Consider the following 17,694-nt stretch of genomic DNA (forward strand, 5'->3'; position numbering starts at 1 on the left):
ACTAATTCTTCCAGGGCCAGTGAATTCTAAATCAATGTCTCCATTTGGATTTTTTTTTAACACTTATTTATTTTTGAGAGAGAGAGAGAGGGAGAGAGAGAGAATCTGAAGCAGGTTCCAGGCTCTGAGCTGTCAGCACAGAACCAGACACGGGGCTTGAACCCACAAACTGTGAGATCATGTCCTGAGCCGGAGTTGGATGTTTAACCGACTGAGCCATCCAGGCGCCTCTCCATTTGGATTTTCCAAATTCTTCTGGTTTTATGTGTCTGTCCTGGCCCTCTCTGTCACACAGGTCCCCTTGGTGCATTGCATCTAGAAGGAGGCACTTTGATGGGAGCGTCCCCAGTGCTGTGAGACTCGTGTAGTGAACATCGTCCAGGGATATAGTAGGATGGGGGCTGGGCTTGGGCACAGCCACAGCCAAGGAGAGTTGCTCACTCCCTCTTTTTATGGCATTGCTGTAACTAGCATTCTTTTCCATGCACCCTTTCAATAGTGAACTAACTTTTCATCACACTGGGCCAAACCAAGAATAGAAAAAAGAATAAAACCCATCTCTGTCTCCTAGGGCTTGGAGTCTCCTCCAGCTTCTCTATGACTGTGCCCCAGTCAACACCAGCTCTGAAAAATGCCCCACAAAAAAATGTTCCACTGTCAAGTAATTAACAAACAACTTCATGCAATATCCTGTTCTTGGAGAGTCACGTGGATATTTATAGTTGTAAGGTCTGAGAATTTACTCAAATTTGCTTAATGGGTTGCATTAGTTTCCTATTATGGCTGTAATGAGTTACCACAGACTTAGTGGCTTAAAATAACACAAATTTATGATCTTCCCATTCTAGAGGTCAGAAGCCCACAAGGTGTTTTCTCTGAGCTAAAATCAAGGTGGGCGGGGGGTGGGGGAGGCTGTCGTCTTCTAGAGAATTCTCTCTGGAAGGGAGAATCCATTTTCTTGCCTTTTCCAGCTTCTAGAGGCGGCCCTGTTTCTGGGCTCATGACCCCATCCTCCAGAATCTTCTTTCTCCTTTTGCATTGAAAGGACCCCTCGTGATTGAGCCCTCGGGGGTAGTCCAACTTTATCAGACTGTATCTGGAAGTCAACTGATGAGCCACCTTCCTTCCATCTGTAGCCTTAATTCTCTTTTGTCATTGAAGGTAGCAGTTACAGGTCCTAGAGATTAGGTCGTGGACGTCTTTAGGGGCCAATAGTCGGCTTCCCACACGGTGTGGTGGCACATCAGTCAGAGTGCTAATGTGACGTCCAAGACTTGGTTGCATGCGAGGTCTTTCAGGGGCTCTGCTCCTTCATGCACTGGCTTTCCTCTTTGGCACCACCCCTGACCTTGCATGGTGGGTTGGTCCATTGCTGGCCCTTCTTACACAGCACAAACTCCACAGGAAAGCAGGGATTTTGTCTGTTTTGTTCACGAATGTGTCCCAGCTGCTTGCACCGTGCCTGGCACCTAGTAGGTGCCATTAATGTATTTAGAATGACTAAGAATGCAGGGTTGAAGTTCTATCTCTAGGAAGGCAGCAAGCTTCTGGAGGGCAAAATCCGTGGCCCACTCATCCGCTCTGCCCCAGCATCCAAAGAGGGCCAGTGCTAACCTGGAAATGGGGTGGCTATGTTATGCCCAGAATTCGTGATCCCCAAAGACCACTAGGGAGCCGAGTGCGATGCAAAAGCAAAGAGCCTTTATTCGAGCTAGCTCGAGCTCAATCCCCTACCTGCACCGATGCAGCGGTGAGATACCAGGGAAAGAGAGCGAGTTTCAAAAGGACAAAGGTTTTATTGGGGCCTAGGGGCAGTTGGTGAGGTAATGGCTGTGGCCTCAGCCGATTGGCTGGGGAAGGGTCCTGGGGAAGGGTCCGAGTCCTCTTAGGCAGGTGAGGGGGGGTTACTCAAGGGGAGGAGGTGTGGTCAAGGTGAAGGACACAGAACAAGATGGAGTCGGCTGGCGTAGGCCCGCCCTTTCAGCTACACCAGAGGTCGCCAGACTTTCTTAGTTCAATCTGCCCTTTGTATCCTAATTACATTGTTTACAGAGCCCTGAGTCTGAAAGACATATCTAGCTGTTTTGTTTATCAGCCAGGTTAGGTTCCAACTACTTAATAAATGTCGGAAAAACTAATACGCATCTGTCAAAAGAAAAAATATTTTTATTTTATTTGTAAATAAATCTAGCCACGTAATAATGGGATGTGGGTCGCTGCAAGGGGACTGCACAGTTTTGCACAGCTTGGAATTCGATTGGACTCCCCTATGCTCATTTTACAGAAGACCCAGTTCACAAAGAGGAGTTAGTTGAAAAGAACGTATGTAGCTCGATCCAGCGTTGAAACCCACCAGGTACCTCGAGTGAGTAGTTTCATGCATGGCGCCTAACACATGTCAACTATTGTTGGGGTTTCCCTCAAAAACTTAAAATATCTGGGGCGCCTGGGTGGCTCAGTCAGCGAAGTATCCGACTCATGGTTTCGGCTTGGATTATGATCTCGCGGTTCGTGAGATCGAGCCGCACATCGGGCTTTGCGCTGACCGTGCAGAGCCTGCTTGGGATTCTCTCTCTCCCTCTCTCTCTCAAAATAAATAAACTTCAGAAAAAAAAAAAAAATATCTTCGGGGCGCCTGGGTGGCTCCGTCGGTTGAGCGTCAGACTTCGGCTCAGGTCACGGTCTCGTGGTCTGTGAGTTTGAGCCCCGTGTCGGTCTCTGTGCTGACAGCTCGGAGCCTGGAGCCTCCTTCGGATTCTGTGTCTCCCTCTCTGCCCCTCCCCCGCTCATACTCTATCTCTCTCTGTCTCAAAAATAAATAAACATTAAAAAAAATTAAAAAAACAAAAAACCTTAAAATGTCTTGCGGCACCCCCGTGAGTTCATTGTGGTACCACCCCCCTCCCCAGGTGCCTCTGTACACAGTTTGGAAACTGCAGATTTACACTAATCTGATTCACAGAGGGGACCTGTGTTTAGACCAGGATGCCAGAGGTACACAGAAGTCATCCCATTCCCCCTGGACCTTTGTTCAGTCTTCACGTGCCTAGGAAGCCAGGTCACCGCCAGGACGTGCTGGCGAACAGGCAGGCGGAGCAGAGGAGTGGACTCTGGATGGCCAGTCTGTCTGGGCCCTGGTGTAGCTGGGGATGATAGCTGCTTCCCAGTAGGAGCCCTCCCTGGGGCCTGGTGTGCTCCCGGCTCCAGCCCCTCTCCCCTGATGGTGGCTTTAGGAAACGGGCATGGAGGGTGGTGGTACTTTGGAAAGAGGAGGGCTGAGAACCCGCATGTAATTCATTGTAACAGAAGAGACGCAGACGTCTCTTGTTTAACAAACACTTTCACGGCTCTTTCTGTGTGTCTGACACTGTTCTAAGAGCTTTACAAATAACTGGGTCATTAAATCCTTGGCACAGTCCCGTGAAGTGGGTGTAATATTCCCATTTTACAGAAGAAAAAGTGAGGCACAAGGAGGTTCGATATACCTTGCCCAAGGTCCGTGGAGCTAGGATTTAAATGCAGGGGGCCCGTGGCTCTCTCCTGAGCCGCCTCTAATGTGGTTTTCCCCGTAGCGGGTGGGAGAAACCTGACTTGAGATCCTGGCTATGCTGTCTCTCTAGCTTTGTGTTGGGAGTGAGGTGTGAAACCTCTCTGAGATTGTTTCTTCTTCTGTGAAGTGGGCACAGCGGATCTCCCCGAGTCATTGAAAAGATGACAGGAGATTACAGGTGTAAACGGCAGGGCCCGGGGTAGTAGGGCGGAATGGACCCTTCACCTTTAGTGGCTTTTCCGTGACTCAATTTCTGCTCTCCCTCATCGCCCCTCCCCTTCTAGTGTCGGTGAATCTGGCAGGCAGCAGGGGGCAGCACTGAGCCATGAAGCACATCCTCTCCTGTCCTGAAGGCAGTTACTGCACAGGGATGGTGAATTTTAGCACTGGACAGTCTTTTTCCCGTCCGTTTGGGCAGAACATTTGAAGTGGTTTCGTTAAACAAGAAAAAAATCGCAGCCTAAGAGGATGAATCGAAAGGAGAGCAAGGAAGCGCGCTCAGAAGTACCCATCTGTAAGATTGTAGCCCACCTCATACCCTCTCTGGGGGGATAGCGTTCCCCTAAAGACCCAGGGTTGTGCTCTGTGATGCTGCTTTTATTTGACTTGTTACCCTAAGATATTACTGAAGTGGAAAAAGGGTGTTTCCTGATGCGTGAAGACCCCCGCCCGCATCACTACTGGACTGTTCCTTGGAAAATATTCCAGAATTTGTATTGAAGGTTTCTTTGACATCTCTCTGAGGAAGAGCTGCTTAGAAGACGCCCCTAGAGATTTCAGCTGACGGGGGAAACACCCTTCGTACAAAAACTACAATGTGTTCGGGCGCATGGGTGGCTCAGTCGGTTAAGCTTCACACTCTTGATCTCTGCTCAGGTCCTGATCTCGCGGTTTGTGAGTTCAAGCCCCGCATCAGGTTCTGAGCTGATGGTGCAAAGCCTGCTTGGTTTTTTTTTTTTTTTTCTCTCCCTCTGCCCCTCTCTCGCTCTTTCTCTCTCTCTCTCAAAATAAATAAACATTTAAAAAAATTTTTTAAATACACGTGTTCTGTATCTTATGTTGGTTTTTGGAATTGGGTCCTATCAGGTTTCTCTGGCATTGCAGGAGGACTCCATCCTGTGAAAATGGAAAGCCACAACCCCAACACCTTGGAAACCCTTGTCCTCTCCTAGAGGGACTGGAGTTCTTGGCTGATGGAGAGGACGCCTCGGTGTGTGGTGTCTCCATGGGAGGTCTGTGCCCACCCGAGCTTCCAGAATGGATGGCTGGCCTCTGTGTGGGGTTTCCGTGGGGCTCCCGTGGGCAGCCGAGATTGAGGGATTCCCCTTCTTCTGTGTTACAACTTGCCATGAGGGCAGGAGGCCCGGGGCCTGGGGTCCCCAGCTGTTCCATGAAGGACTGACCTATCCAGACTCTCCACTGTCCCCAAGTGGGGTGGAAATTACCGAATAGTCTCCACAATCTCTTCAACACATCAGTTGTTTCTTCCAACGATACTCAAAGCTTAGACCTTTGACCTGTTAAGTATTAGCTGTAACTTGCATTGCTCAATCTCTAGGGGATGCATCGGTGGTTATTACATTGATTGGGTGTTTTATTTAATGGGTATGAGAGAAAGCGTGATATCCCAAGGGGTGGGGGGTGTCTGGGGGGCTCAGAGTGACTGCTGGGATGTCAGCAGTGAGTCACAGGGTAGTTGCAGGGCCCTTGGCAGGAGAATTGTGGTCCTGTCTCCCGTGTCCCTTCCTTTTGGAACTACCTGAGCAGATGGTTTGCTCGTAGCCATCTTTTAGGGTACCATGACTGACCAGTGGCTCACCTCCGCCCATAGCCTGGATGGCAGGACATGGCTGGCCTCACAGTTTTGCCCTGAAGCAGAAATCCCTTCAGGCTACGTTGGGTGCTGCTCTTGCCTTGGAAACCTCCCTGTCCACGCCCCCACCCCTGCCCCCTGGGTCTTGGTCTTTCTCTGCATCTCTTCAGGGAATAGGGCCAAGAGTAGCTCTGGTCCCTAACTCTACCCGGCTAAGGAGAGCCCCCCCTAATTCTTGCCCATATCTGAAAGATGCCTATATTCTAGACTTTTCCAATAATACCCCCAAACTTTCTCAACTTCCTCCACTTAGTTATCTTAATCTAAGTTGTGACAAACCAGAGCCAGTGTACTAATGAGGTGCATATTGATCCTGTCAAGATTCTTATAAACAGGAATAACTGTGAAATTTGGGGGTCTCTGACTGGCTATGGGAGTAGGTGTTTTGAGACTCTAGAACTTCTGTGTGAGACTCTAGAACTTCGATGTGAGACTCTAGAACTTCTAGATTGCTCCAAATCACAGAGTAGGATTTCACCAAGAGTGGATTTAGCTCCATTTCCGTGATATAAATCATTCTCTTTTCAGTCCTTCCTTTATCAAACAATACCCCCTTCTAAGCTATCTTCAAATGATTGCTTTGGGGTCTGGGTTTCTGTCTACAAATGGGGAAGACATGGCTTCCTTTGCCAACTATGTATAAACCAGATGAGCTCCTGCCTATAGTTTATGTTTTCTCTCCACCTCTAAGACAATGAGCTCTGGAAGGTTAAGATTCTTATCTTTTGGTCCAATACTAAATCTCCATCCCTCCGACTGCTGCTTGACACATAGAAGGAGCTTGATAAATATTGAGTGCATGAATGAATATTTGAGTGGTTCCATGTTGACATCACCGAGAGAAATCAGGATGAATTCGTCTACTCCTGTGAGCAGACCACAAGTACTCTCCACTGAGCTCGGGTTCCCTTTGATTGAATTCATCTCCAACTTTGTTCTTCCTGTGTGCGCGTGGACTGTTAACACCCATCTTTTGGGTTATCTGCTTGGGTCGGATCAAGCCACGTATTGTCTGTCTCCACAGCCAACCAGCTTCTTGAGGGAAAGGCCACTTTTTCACTGCTATTTTTATTCCCAGGGCCTTGGTAACTGTCATTGCTCACGGCATGTTCTACGGAACTGAAATTTAGTTGAATGGATACAGCCTGTGGGTTTTAGTCTGGGCTCGGTACCTTTCCCAGAATGAATAAAAAGGTTTGTGTAAAATCTCAGGTTCTGTCTCCATCAGATACTTAAGTACATGTCTAGTACTGTCTTCTCAAGTCCTATGGAAAAGTTTGAATCCTAACAACTATTACAGTAATAGATAGTAACTCCAAAATATGGAGGGGGAAACTGCAAAATTAAAATGAATAAAACATCTAATTAAATGTTCTCAAAGCATACCATTATGTCAGCTCTGGTTTTTTGAGAAATTAATGCCCATAAACATTTTATTACATTTGAAAATAATTTGTGGTTTTGACTTTTCTCACTTCACAACAATTCCTGAATTTGTACAGCGAGTGTTGAGAAATCTTAGCCAACCATAAATTAAATGAATTACATAAAGCCAAATAAATGTGAAAGCAAAATTATAAAAATCCTTTCAAAAATGTTTATGACAGAAACAATTTAATGACAGACGTGGGTGTATTTTAATTTGGTTGATACGGTGTGGGAGGGAGTCCTCTAAAAGTAAGTGCTCTCAGGGCCCACGAATATTCAGTGCAACCTACCAAAAAACCAGAGAAGTCTTGCATAACAGTGCTTCAATACTGGGACTTTTTTTGACTAATTCCTAATGGCATTTATATAATCAGATTTCTTATCTGGTCAATGTGAAATAATACCCTTGACCTTTGATTCTTTTGGTCATCAGCTGCCTTTTTTTTTTTTTTTTTTTAAATCTAATCTCTGTTTCATCTTCTTTCAGGAATCCTGTTCACGATGCTGGTATTTGGACCAGCCTGTGGATTTATCCTGGGCTCTTTCTGTACCAAAATCTATGTGGATGCAGTCTTCATTGACACAAGTAAGGAGTGTATCTCAACTTTTTATCGCCATCCGTAAGCATGCCCTCCATCGTAAGGGAGCCTTCAGCCTTTGGGTTCTAAAACCTTGCTAGTAGGGGCAGGCTCCATGCATGGAGCTGTAGCTGCTGGCTCAGCAGAGGTCGAAGGAAGGAGCGTGAGTGTTGGCTCCGATGGCCTGGGATCCAGTGTGTACTCCACCAGCATCTACCCGAGGGCCGAATAATCCCTGGAGTTGATTTTACTCCTCGAATCTGGATCGTCCTCATCTGTCAATGAAGGGTAACAATAATTGTATCTGCCTCGCAAGGCTCCTGTAAGCATTAAACGAGAGGATAGATGTGGCAACGCCTGGCATCTTCTCACCGAATGTCGGTCCATTTACGTATCTGAGAACCCTGCTTTCTGAACATGCTCTGGAAATACGAGTGGACCCAGGGGGTCAATGAGACAGAAGATTTGAAACTTCTTTCTGTAAGATAGTGTTGTGGTGGCCTTTATGAGGCAACAAACCATACCTCAAAACCATTTCGAGCAACTCTTCTTGTGATCCTAGCAGGAGGAGCAAGGGTGTTTTTCAGATTACTCTGCAAATCCCCACCCGCCCCTGCCCAACCCTCGGCACACTTTGAGCTGACGGTGGGTTAGTTAGATAGGCTAGGTTATGCAGTGGTAACACGCAGTTCCCAAATATTAAGTATTTAATTTAATTTATTTATTTTTAAAATATTTTTGAGAGAGAGCACAAGCGGGGGAGGGGTAGAGACAGTGGGAGACACAGAATCAAAAGCAGGTCCCAGTCCCTACACTGTCGGCACAGAGCCCGACACGGGGCTCAAACTCCCAAACCGTGAGATAATGACTTGGGCCAAAGGCGGACGCTTTACTGATCGAGCCCCCACCCCCCACCTCTTAAGTGATTTTATACAACCGAAGTTGATTTCTCGGGCATGCTACATACCCAGTGCAGGCTGGCAGTGCTGGGGAGGATGAGACACAGCTCATCAGGGACACTCCAGGACCTGGCCCACGGAAGTTTCATCTGACCCCAGCCTGCCCAGTTGCCAAGGCAGGAAACCAGGCTGTGGCGAGGTGCGTGCTGGCTCTTGAAGCTTCTCCTCACGTTTTAGTGGCCAAAGCAAAAGTCATATGACATCTTAGTCTCCTACTGCTGTGTGACAGATTACCCCAAACTTAGTGACTTAAAACAACAGACAGCTATCCCATTATAGTTTATTTCTGTGGGTCCAGAATCCAGGAGCATCTTGGTTGGGTGGTTCTGAATCGGCGTCTCCCATGAGGCTGCAGTCAGGATGTCGACATGGCCTCCAGTCATCTCAGAGCTCACCCCGGGGAGCTTCCGCTTGTAAGTTCACTTCCAAGGCTGTTGGCAGGCCTTGGAGGATCCGCGTTCAGGCTCACATCCATGGGTCTCTCTATAGGGCTCCCTCACCAGGGTTCCCCCAGAGCAAACAACCCAAAAGAAGGTGAGAGAGAGCAGCTGAGACCAGAGCCATGGTCTGTTTGTAACCTTGTCTCAGAAGTGGCAAGTCATTGCTTCTGCATTCTGGAGGGTTGAAAGCAAGCCTCTGGTTCTGGTTTACACTCCGGAGAAAGGACGTGAACACCAGGGGTAGGATCGTTGGTCTCCATCTTGGACACTACCTAACCGCGTGTGGTCACGACTCCGACTAAGAGCCCAGAACAGCACACGCTATTTCTGTGCAGTTCAGTGAGCAGGGAAGCCATGATTCCTCTCTCTCTCGGAGAACCGAGCACAGGAAGCCATCCCAGCCTCTCCTCCTCCTACCGATCTATTCTCAAGATCAATAAGAGTTCCATTCCTGGTTTCTCAATCCATCATCTCTGGGCAGTGCTAAATTTACCAGTTCACCCCAAAGAAATAGTGTGGTTTTCAATCTAATCAGGTTGCTTTGTGATTCACTCCATTAATCCCACTGATATATTTACTTGTAGCTAATGATGTGATGAATATCCAAGTGGGGAGGGAAAAAAGGAAGCAAATGCAGCTTTATTTACTTATTCTTCTCAAGTGCTGGGTTTGTTCAGGAGGTGGTTGGATGCTGCTGTGTTGTGGCAGTTGGTTGACCTTTGAACCCCCACTCCTAATGAGCCCGAGGACGAGCAGAAGCCTGGTCAGAGAACCAACACATGGTGGGAGTTGGCCGCCATTTTGATTGCATGAACAAAAAAGCTTCCACCACTGTGCCAAAGGCAGTACAAGATAAGAATCACAAAAGAGGGTGAGGGGAGGGGGTTGCATGCCCCATGCAATGGGGAAGCCTGCCTGGAAGGAGAGGGCAAGTGGCCAAGAAGCATATTCTGCCCTCAGCGTGTAGGCAGTGGTCCCCTTAGGTTAAGGCCCGTGGGTTGGTTACCAGAATCTCTGAGCCAGAAGGGACCTCACATCATTCTCTTCCAGCCCTTTCATTGTACAAATGAGGAAACTGAGGCCGGGGGGGGGGGGGACAGGGATGTACCCAGTCTAAGGGGTGCATCTGTATAAAACCCATGTCTTCTGAGCAATGGAAGCTCTCTCCTGGGAATGAAATAGCATCTCTTCTCTGTGCCTGGAATGACCAAGGGGTGGACCTTTGGTTCATTCATGGTTCCCCTCGGTGTGCCATTCATTCCTTTGCTCAGGCTGTTCCCTCAGCCTAGAGTCCTGCTCGCAGTCCCGGGCAACATGTGTCCTCACCCTCTGGGCCAGTGTGAAGGGCCATCATCCATGGTTCTGGGTTCACTGGAAGTTTGAAGCCTCCCCGGATATAAGACAGAGGGGCACGTTTCTAGTCCACCTGGGCATCTTGCTGATGGTAGCCTCCCCCTCCTCCCGCCACGAGTTAATAGCTGAAGTCCCATCCAGCGTGTCTCTAGGAAAGAGAAGGGAGCAACGTGAGTCACCACCATCTTTTGTTTGCATCCTTGCTGAGGGCTCTGGGAGCGCTGATGCTGCTCTTTACCCGTAGAGGGCAGAAGAACATAACTTATTCTATTCTATTGGAGAGTAAGATCCAATTCTACAGTTTCCAGCAATTTTGATGATTTCTAATCTTGTGACTAAAACTCATTCTCTCTGGAGCAGATTTGGGCCGTATTTTGAGAATGGAGTTTTTAATTCTTTAGGGATGACCCTGCTCTATTTTTTCTTCACCGGTGAAGACAGAGCCCCTCTTTAGGGCTGTCCAAAGTGAAGCCTGAATGTAAAGGGCCAGACTCACAGCCACGTGTTTCTGAAACCCCAGCTGAGAGCCGGGAAGGGGACTGGGGAAAACCGTGGTCTGGAACTTGTGGGGAGGCGAGCGAGGCAGAGCCCTTGTCACGGGGCAGCTGGAGGAGAGAGTGTGCCCTCCATGTAGGCTGGCTGCAGCTCAGGGCACAGGGTTGAAAGGGAGAGAGCAGCGAGGGAGGCTGGTTGCAGTCTGTGTGGAGGGGAGGTGGTTGGTTGTAGGAACAGGCCACCTGTGGGGTGGAGAGACCCCATGGGCAGCTTCCCAGTAGGGCTCTGCTGGCCATGTTTAGACACCAGGCTCCCTCTGCCCCTCTTCTTAAGGATAGATGCCTCTTCTGACACCCCACGGAAGGAAGGATGCTGCCTCCAGAATTGCTTTCATAGAATATCTTTTAAAAGTGAAACCAGTTGAGAACCGAACCCAGAAAAGAGAAGGACTTGGTAACAGCGTGTGCCCCAAAGCACTGAACTGAGCAACGTTAACAGTGGGTTTAGCAAAAGCAGATTGGTAACGGCAGCCATGACCTGACCCCTTATGAAGGCTGTATATAGATGGCCTCTTCCGAACCGCAGAACATTCCCATTGGAAGGTGGGTCCTGCTGTTATTCCACTTAACAGATGAGGTGTTCTCATGCAGCGATTTTGAGTTCTGAGCTCCGGTGCTGGAATCAGACCTCCATTTAAATCTCAGCTATGCCCCTTCCAAGCTGTGTGATCCCGAGGGCATTTCTCCTCATGGGTCTGGGCCTGGATGACAAGAGTTAATTGTGCAAAGCATGTAGCACCGTGCCTGGTATATAGGAAGCACACAGTCAGTGAGAGGTTAACTCATTTCCTCAGCTAGCGGGATTCAAACCCCAGGTCTCCCGCGTCCCTGGAACTTCTCCAGGACTTTCCAAAGGCTGCCCCCTTCTGTGGACAAAGGCCTTGCTGACATGACCTAACCTCATCACATCTGTACAGACCCCTCCTGAGGCATGCACCAGCCAGTCCCCTACCACTGCGTGGTGTTTGCAGCTGGAATAAGATATGTCCGCATGTTTCCTTCATGAAAAAGGTCAACCAGCCGAGAGCCTCCCACCCTGCCACTCTAGGGCTGGCTGCTGGATTCGCCCGATTCCTTCATGTTAGACTAATTAGCTCAACAGCCAGGATCCTGAACATTCCACGCTGCCCTCTCCTCTACCCTCAACCCCTCCCTGTCTCCAGTTTCTAATTTGGTCTGTAACTTAATGATACTCTTGGAATGCTTGAGTCCCATAGCAAAAGCTTCACAAAATAGGTTAGACAAATAGGTAAATGGACTGAAAAAATGAAAAACAAACAAACAAACAAAAAAACAACTGCCCAGAGAGCTATGGTATCACTTACCCATCAGCGTGGCCTGAGAGTAAGAAGTCAATGTCCCAAATTTGCTTTGATCTGCTCTTCTCACAGTCTCGGGTGTCCTCATGGGCTGGTTTGGTTGTTTGCTTCGTCTTAAACTGGTTTGCCTCTGTTCCCAGTGACTGTTCTTTCGTACCTACAATGGTAGCAGTCCTCAGAAGTGGGAGACAATCTCAGCCCCATCTGTTTACATGACCTTCAACAGAGGAAGCTAAACACTGCCAAAAGCGTGCTCAGCCTACCCGACGAAACCACAAAGACACTCCAGGTGTTGGATTCTAAGACGCGGCAGGGTTAGAAACAAATGGCTGTTGTAAAGCAGAAACCCTTCGTGCCTACAGGCAGCGAGGCAAAGGCAGGCCTGGACTGTGCCGGTCTCCTGGCAGGCAGACCTCTCCATCACAGCGATGCTTTGCTTCACTTGTCCACGCCTGGAATGGCCAAGGGTCTGATGAGTGCCTGGGTAGAGCGTAGCTAGTCTGCTCAGAGTCCCCTGAGGATGCCGTGTCTTTGCTCGGGCTGTTCCCCCAGCCTGGGATACTGTCCCCACCCCATTCTTTCCAGTGTCTTTTTTTTCTTCACGGTTGCAGTCTCATTGGCAATGAGCTATATCAAGTAAACGAGACAGATGGGTGCTTCTTGGTTTTGTTCTGGACATCTTACTGACCACAGTCTTCCAGAAAAAGCTGACCCTGCTGTATTTGTTTTAAGATCAAGACACTACAGGGGCGCCTGGGTGTTCAGTCGGTTAGGTGTCCGCCTCTTTGTTTCAGCTCAGGTCATGATCTCACCGTTAGTGAGATCGAGCCCTGCATCAGGATCTGTACTGACAGCGTGGAGCCCGCTTGGGATTCTCTCTCTCTCAAAATAAATAAACTTAAAAAAAAAAAGAAGAGGAAGAAAATAAGATCCAGATACTCCACGGGGGCCAAATTGCGAGAAAAGCAAAGAGGTTTTCACCCCATTGCCCACCTGTACCCGAAATGGTACTTCACTATTTCAAGCCTTCCCAGGATCACTGTTCCTAAAGAGCATGACTTTTTATTTCCCAATAAGCCTTTTGTACTAGGCAGGGTAGGCTTGGTTCTGCTGTGGTAACAAACACCTCCAAGATCGTAGTTGCTTAGTAACACTAAAGGTTTGTTTCTCGTTCGTGCTGTACATACCGTGCTTCTGCTCTTCGTTACCTCGGGTACCGTACCCGGAGGATCTCATGTGCTTCTATGATCAGGCAGGGCAAAAGAGCATGGCAAGTCAGGTGCCGGCTTACCTGTGGTTCTCCACGGAAGTGACACGTGTCCCCGTGCTCACATTTCAATGACAGAGTTCTGTGGTGCCTGGCTACGCCCAAGGGAGATGTAATCCTCGTGTTCTCAGATGAGGAGATCCGAACGAAGACCTCGGTAACATCTACCACCGCATTCTTTGCCAGCTGACATAGACAAGTCTCCGTCAGCTTTGGTAATGCTGGCCTCTGCTGACCGGTGACTGGTAGGCAGGTGGGGAGGGATTTCCCCCGTCCCCTCTCAGGAGGTGCCTCAGCAAGGACTTGTCTCAGGCTGGGTTCCAGCATCGTCTTCCTGTGAACCACGAAAAAATCGGGACTAAAACTCCACCCCCAACCTGGACCTGAGGGCAGCATGCTCCAAAGCTGAGTGGTTTCTTCTCAGAAGGTTCTTTCTCTCTCTGCCACAGTGCTCGGGATAGTTGAGATGGAGAGGGGAGGAAAAAAAAAAATCAGTACTTCCGAAAATGGTCAACTGTGATTTTCCTAGATCTACAAAACCCTGCCGCCCTACCACGCCTTCCTACACCCCTCCCCACCCCCCACCCCGGCGCGTGTAACAGGCAGGCCTTGGTCTGACACACATCACATACTCTTCCCTGTCTTACAAATTATGAGCAAACGCTGGCTTTCCATGCACGTGCGCATACCTACAGGGAGCGAGTTGACACATGCACATAAACATCCGCCTCCCTACCATAGCCCCTCTCCCTGGGATATTTCCTCACACATAGAAGAGACTCCCTAACTTCCTAACTAAAATATGACTCTCTACGTGCTACTAATTTTGTTCCCCCTAAACAACTGCCAGGATTTCTCTCTCTCTCTCTCTCTCTCTCTCTCTCTCTCTCTCTCTGCTGGCTCACATCTGCCAGCTTTCAATTCCCCGTTTATGGAGCCCATTGACAATGGAGGGAGATACCAGGGCTCCCGTTTTACGTCTTTTGTTTTCATTCATTGCTTGGCAGCTGGTGAAGAAACACTGTAAGTGACTGGTGGAAACAATCCTTCCTGCTCAGCTACCGGAGGCAGTCTGACTTCTCTCTTCTCTCGTTTGCATAAAGATGCTTTGAGGATCACCTTGGGTTTCCTCGTGCCTTTTGAAAGCTTTCCCATACTTAGATAGATAGATAGATAGATAGATAGATAGATAGATAGATAGATAGATACGTAAATAAATAATGTGTTTCAGGGGCACCTGGGTGGCTCAGTCGGTTGAGTGTCCAACTTCAGCTCAGGTCATGATCTCACGTTCGTGAGTTCGAGCCCTGCGTTGGGCTCTGGGCTGACAGCTCAGAGCCTGGACCCTGCTTTGGATTGTGTGTGTGTGTGTGTGTGTGTGTGTGTGTGTGTGTGTGTGTCTGTCTGTCTCTCTCTCTCTCTCTCTCTCTCTCTCTGCCTCTCCACCACTCATTCATTCTCTTTCTCTCTCTCTCAAATATTTTAAAAAACCTGTTTCTTGAAATTCCCATTCCTGTAAGTATACACTTATAAGTAGAAATAATAGGATCTGCCATATACTAAGAGCCTACTATGTTTCAAGTGATTCTTGCTCATTACCTTTATTCCTTGCAAGCCGTCTGGGTGGATGTCAGCTTTATTTTGCAAATGATCAAACTAAGACTCAGAGAGGGTAAGTAGCTTGCCCAGCATCCCATGCTAGTGAGCAGCAAGGCCGTGATTCACCCCTAAGCCTGCCAAAGCTTATACCCTTCTCTTCTCTGACATGCTGCTACGCAGAAGCATCTGGTCCTTTGTAGTGCCCTAGATGCAGCTGCTGGGTTGATGTCAAAGCCTCCAGAAGAGAGACCACCAATGCTGTAAAGGCCAACTCACCACCTGCCGACAAAGTTGGTGGTCTTCAGCCCGTTGCACAAAGCGCAGGAATTAATCATCCGCTCAGGGAGCCCAAAACAAAGTCTTAGGCAGTCCAGAGGGGCCGTGTAGCAAAGTGATAAGGAGCATGGCCCTTGGCATCTGGATGCCTGTGGCCCAGTCTTCAGCTCTGTGAACTTGGGCAGAGTACCTAAACTTTCTAAGCCTCGATGTTCCTATCTATGTAAAATTGGGATCATAAAAGACTCTACCTTGTAGGGTTGTGGGGAGGGTTGGTCAGAACAGGTAAGAATACACCCTGCATAGAGCGCCTGGGTGGCTCAGTTGGTTAAGCATCCAACTCTGGATTCCGACTCAGGACCTGATCTCAACCATTTGTGAGTTCGAGCCGCACGTTGGGTTCTGAGCTGGATAGCACAGAGCCTGCTTGGGATTCTTTCTCCCTCCCTCTCTCTCTGCCCCTACTCCGTGTTCTCTCTCTCTCTCTCTCTCTCTCTCTCTCTGTCTAAGTAAATAAACATTTTAAAAAAATACACTCTGCGTGCTGCCTGGTGCAGAGCAAGCCCTCAGTAAATGATGGCTGGGATTTTCATTAGCAGGAACTGACGAGTCTTCAGAGAGAGTTTTACCAATGGTGAAGTGCTCACCCGGTGTCTGTGGTCATTCCTCTTCCCAAGCCTGTCCACCCATCTGGTCCAGGCCTGCAGCCCTGTTAGCTCTTAGCTCATATGCCATGTTCCTGTCTCCAAGAATTTCCTTCTGGGCTCCAGAAGCATGGGATTATCACCAAAGAGACATTTCTGAGCAGCTCATCTGGGAGTGCTCTATGAAAAGCAGTTGTAGAGAAAGACCCCCCCCCCCCAAAAAAAAGAAAATCTACCGAGGGGTAAGCTATAGTTTATGTCTTCATGACTTCAGCTGGGGAATCACAGAAGGAATCACAGAAGTAATAGCACAAGACAGCCGTACTACATGCGCACTGCCTTTAAGCCCTGCAGAACTCTCTAATAAAGGACTGCCCAAGCCACAGGCCACCATCAAGATTTGAATGAACCTGTCCACTGGCAGTTCGGTAACAGGACCCCGGCCATAAATATTGGGCTAACGCCATTGAAACGCCCAAGCACATGCCAAGGACTCTGCTGAGCACTTTATATCTGGTGTGGCTCATTTGATCTTCCCCACAGACTCCATAAGGTACTGTCCTCCTCCTCATCATCCCGCAGGTCAGTCAGCGAGGTACAGAGGGTTCAAATCACCAGCCTGGGGTCCTGCGGTGAGAAGCGAGCAGCAGGGTTTCACTCCAGGTCTCCCTGGCTCTGGATTTCATTCCGTGCTCCCCACCCCCTCCACTTTGTGATCTGGGAACCCGATTTAAGATGGGGTGTGGGATGGCCTGTCAGATGAGCTGCTGCTTGAGGGGTGCCGGTGAGCGTCCGTAGTGAAAATAGACCCTTGACCGTGAATGCTTGTGTGCCTTCGTGCGTTCGTCCCTGCACCTCAGCAGCTCTGCCTAGCCAGTCAGTTCCAGCCTTAATTCAGAGGGTGTCTGGCTTCTCACTGTTTTTGTTTAGACTGATAGAAACACAGAGGAGACAAGAAAATTAAGGAGGGAAAGCAATCAGCCTTCAGCTTTGGGAGAAACAGAAGCACTGACGTGAAACAAAAGGCAGCTTTGTGTGGCGTCCAGTCCCCGCTACCCCCCCTTCCACGCACCCCCCCCCCCCAACCCCAGGCCATTTCCAGAGCCCTCTCCTGTCTGTGCAGCCGACTCGAAAGCTCAGCCAGGTCCCGGCCCTGCCGCGGCCCCTCCTCCTCACTGCTCTTTCTCGTTGCAGGTAACCTGGACATCACCCCGGATGACCCCCGCTGGATCGGAGCCTGGTGGGGCGGCTTTCTGCTCTGTGGTGCCTTACTCTTCTTCTCTTCCCTCTTGATGTTCGGGTTTCCACAGTCTCTGCCCCCGCACTCAGACCCTGCCATGGAGAGCGAGCAGGCCATGCTCCCCGAAAGAGAGTACGAGAGACCCAAGCCCAGCAACGGGGTCCTGAGGCACCCCCTGGAGCCGGACAGCAGCGCCTCCTGCTTTCAGCAGCTGAAAGGTAGCAGCGCCTTGGACGTGGCGGGAGGCGGGGGGCAGAGTAATGGCGGGGCTAGGCCGCTGGGGGGCAGGTTCACCGTCAGGACTGGGTGCCGGGGAGCTTGAGGTAGCACCACGCTTGTTCCCATGGTTTGCTTTCTCTGGTCCTCTGCTTCCCTTTAGCCCTGAGAAATCAACCTGATGTTTCGTCAACAACCTGATATTTCAAAACAAAACAAAAGGCAGAGTAACTACCACTTAGCAGAGGGGCAGCAGACCAGTCTCCCCAGCAGAGACCCTCACTGGTCATCATAGCACCTGCTGCATCCTAAACAGAAATGTCCATTGGAAGAAGGTTCTAGACCTCTCATGGAACCCTCAGAGTCTTTGAGGCCACCACGTACAAGCGCGTTGGAGC

The 17,694-nt window shown here is 49.3% G+C and overlaps 1 protein-coding gene across 3 annotated transcripts in view; it reads left to right on the forward strand.

The window, feature by feature from the left end:
- The window catches only part of SLCO3A1 (solute carrier organic anion transporter family member 3A1), a 310,573-nt gene that overhangs the window by 223,372 nt on the left and 69,507 nt on the right, over positions 1-17,694 (forward strand). For all 3 annotated transcript variants that reach the window (XM_027067982.2, XM_027067981.2, XM_027067983.2), the window contains exons 3-4: positions 7,339-7,437; positions 17,035-17,298. In XM_027067982.2, coding sequence (XP_026923783.1) covers positions 7,339-7,437; positions 17,035-17,298 — 363 coding nt within the window. The remainder of the gene's footprint in view (positions 1-7,338; positions 7,438-17,034; positions 17,299-17,694) is intronic.

This window comes from Acinonyx jubatus, chromosome B3, assembly GCF_027475565.1.
Source record: "Acinonyx jubatus isolate Ajub_Pintada_27869175 chromosome B3, VMU_Ajub_asm_v1.0, whole genome shotgun sequence".
NCBI classification, from domain to species: Eukaryota; Metazoa; Chordata; class Mammalia; order Carnivora; family Felidae; genus Acinonyx; species Acinonyx jubatus.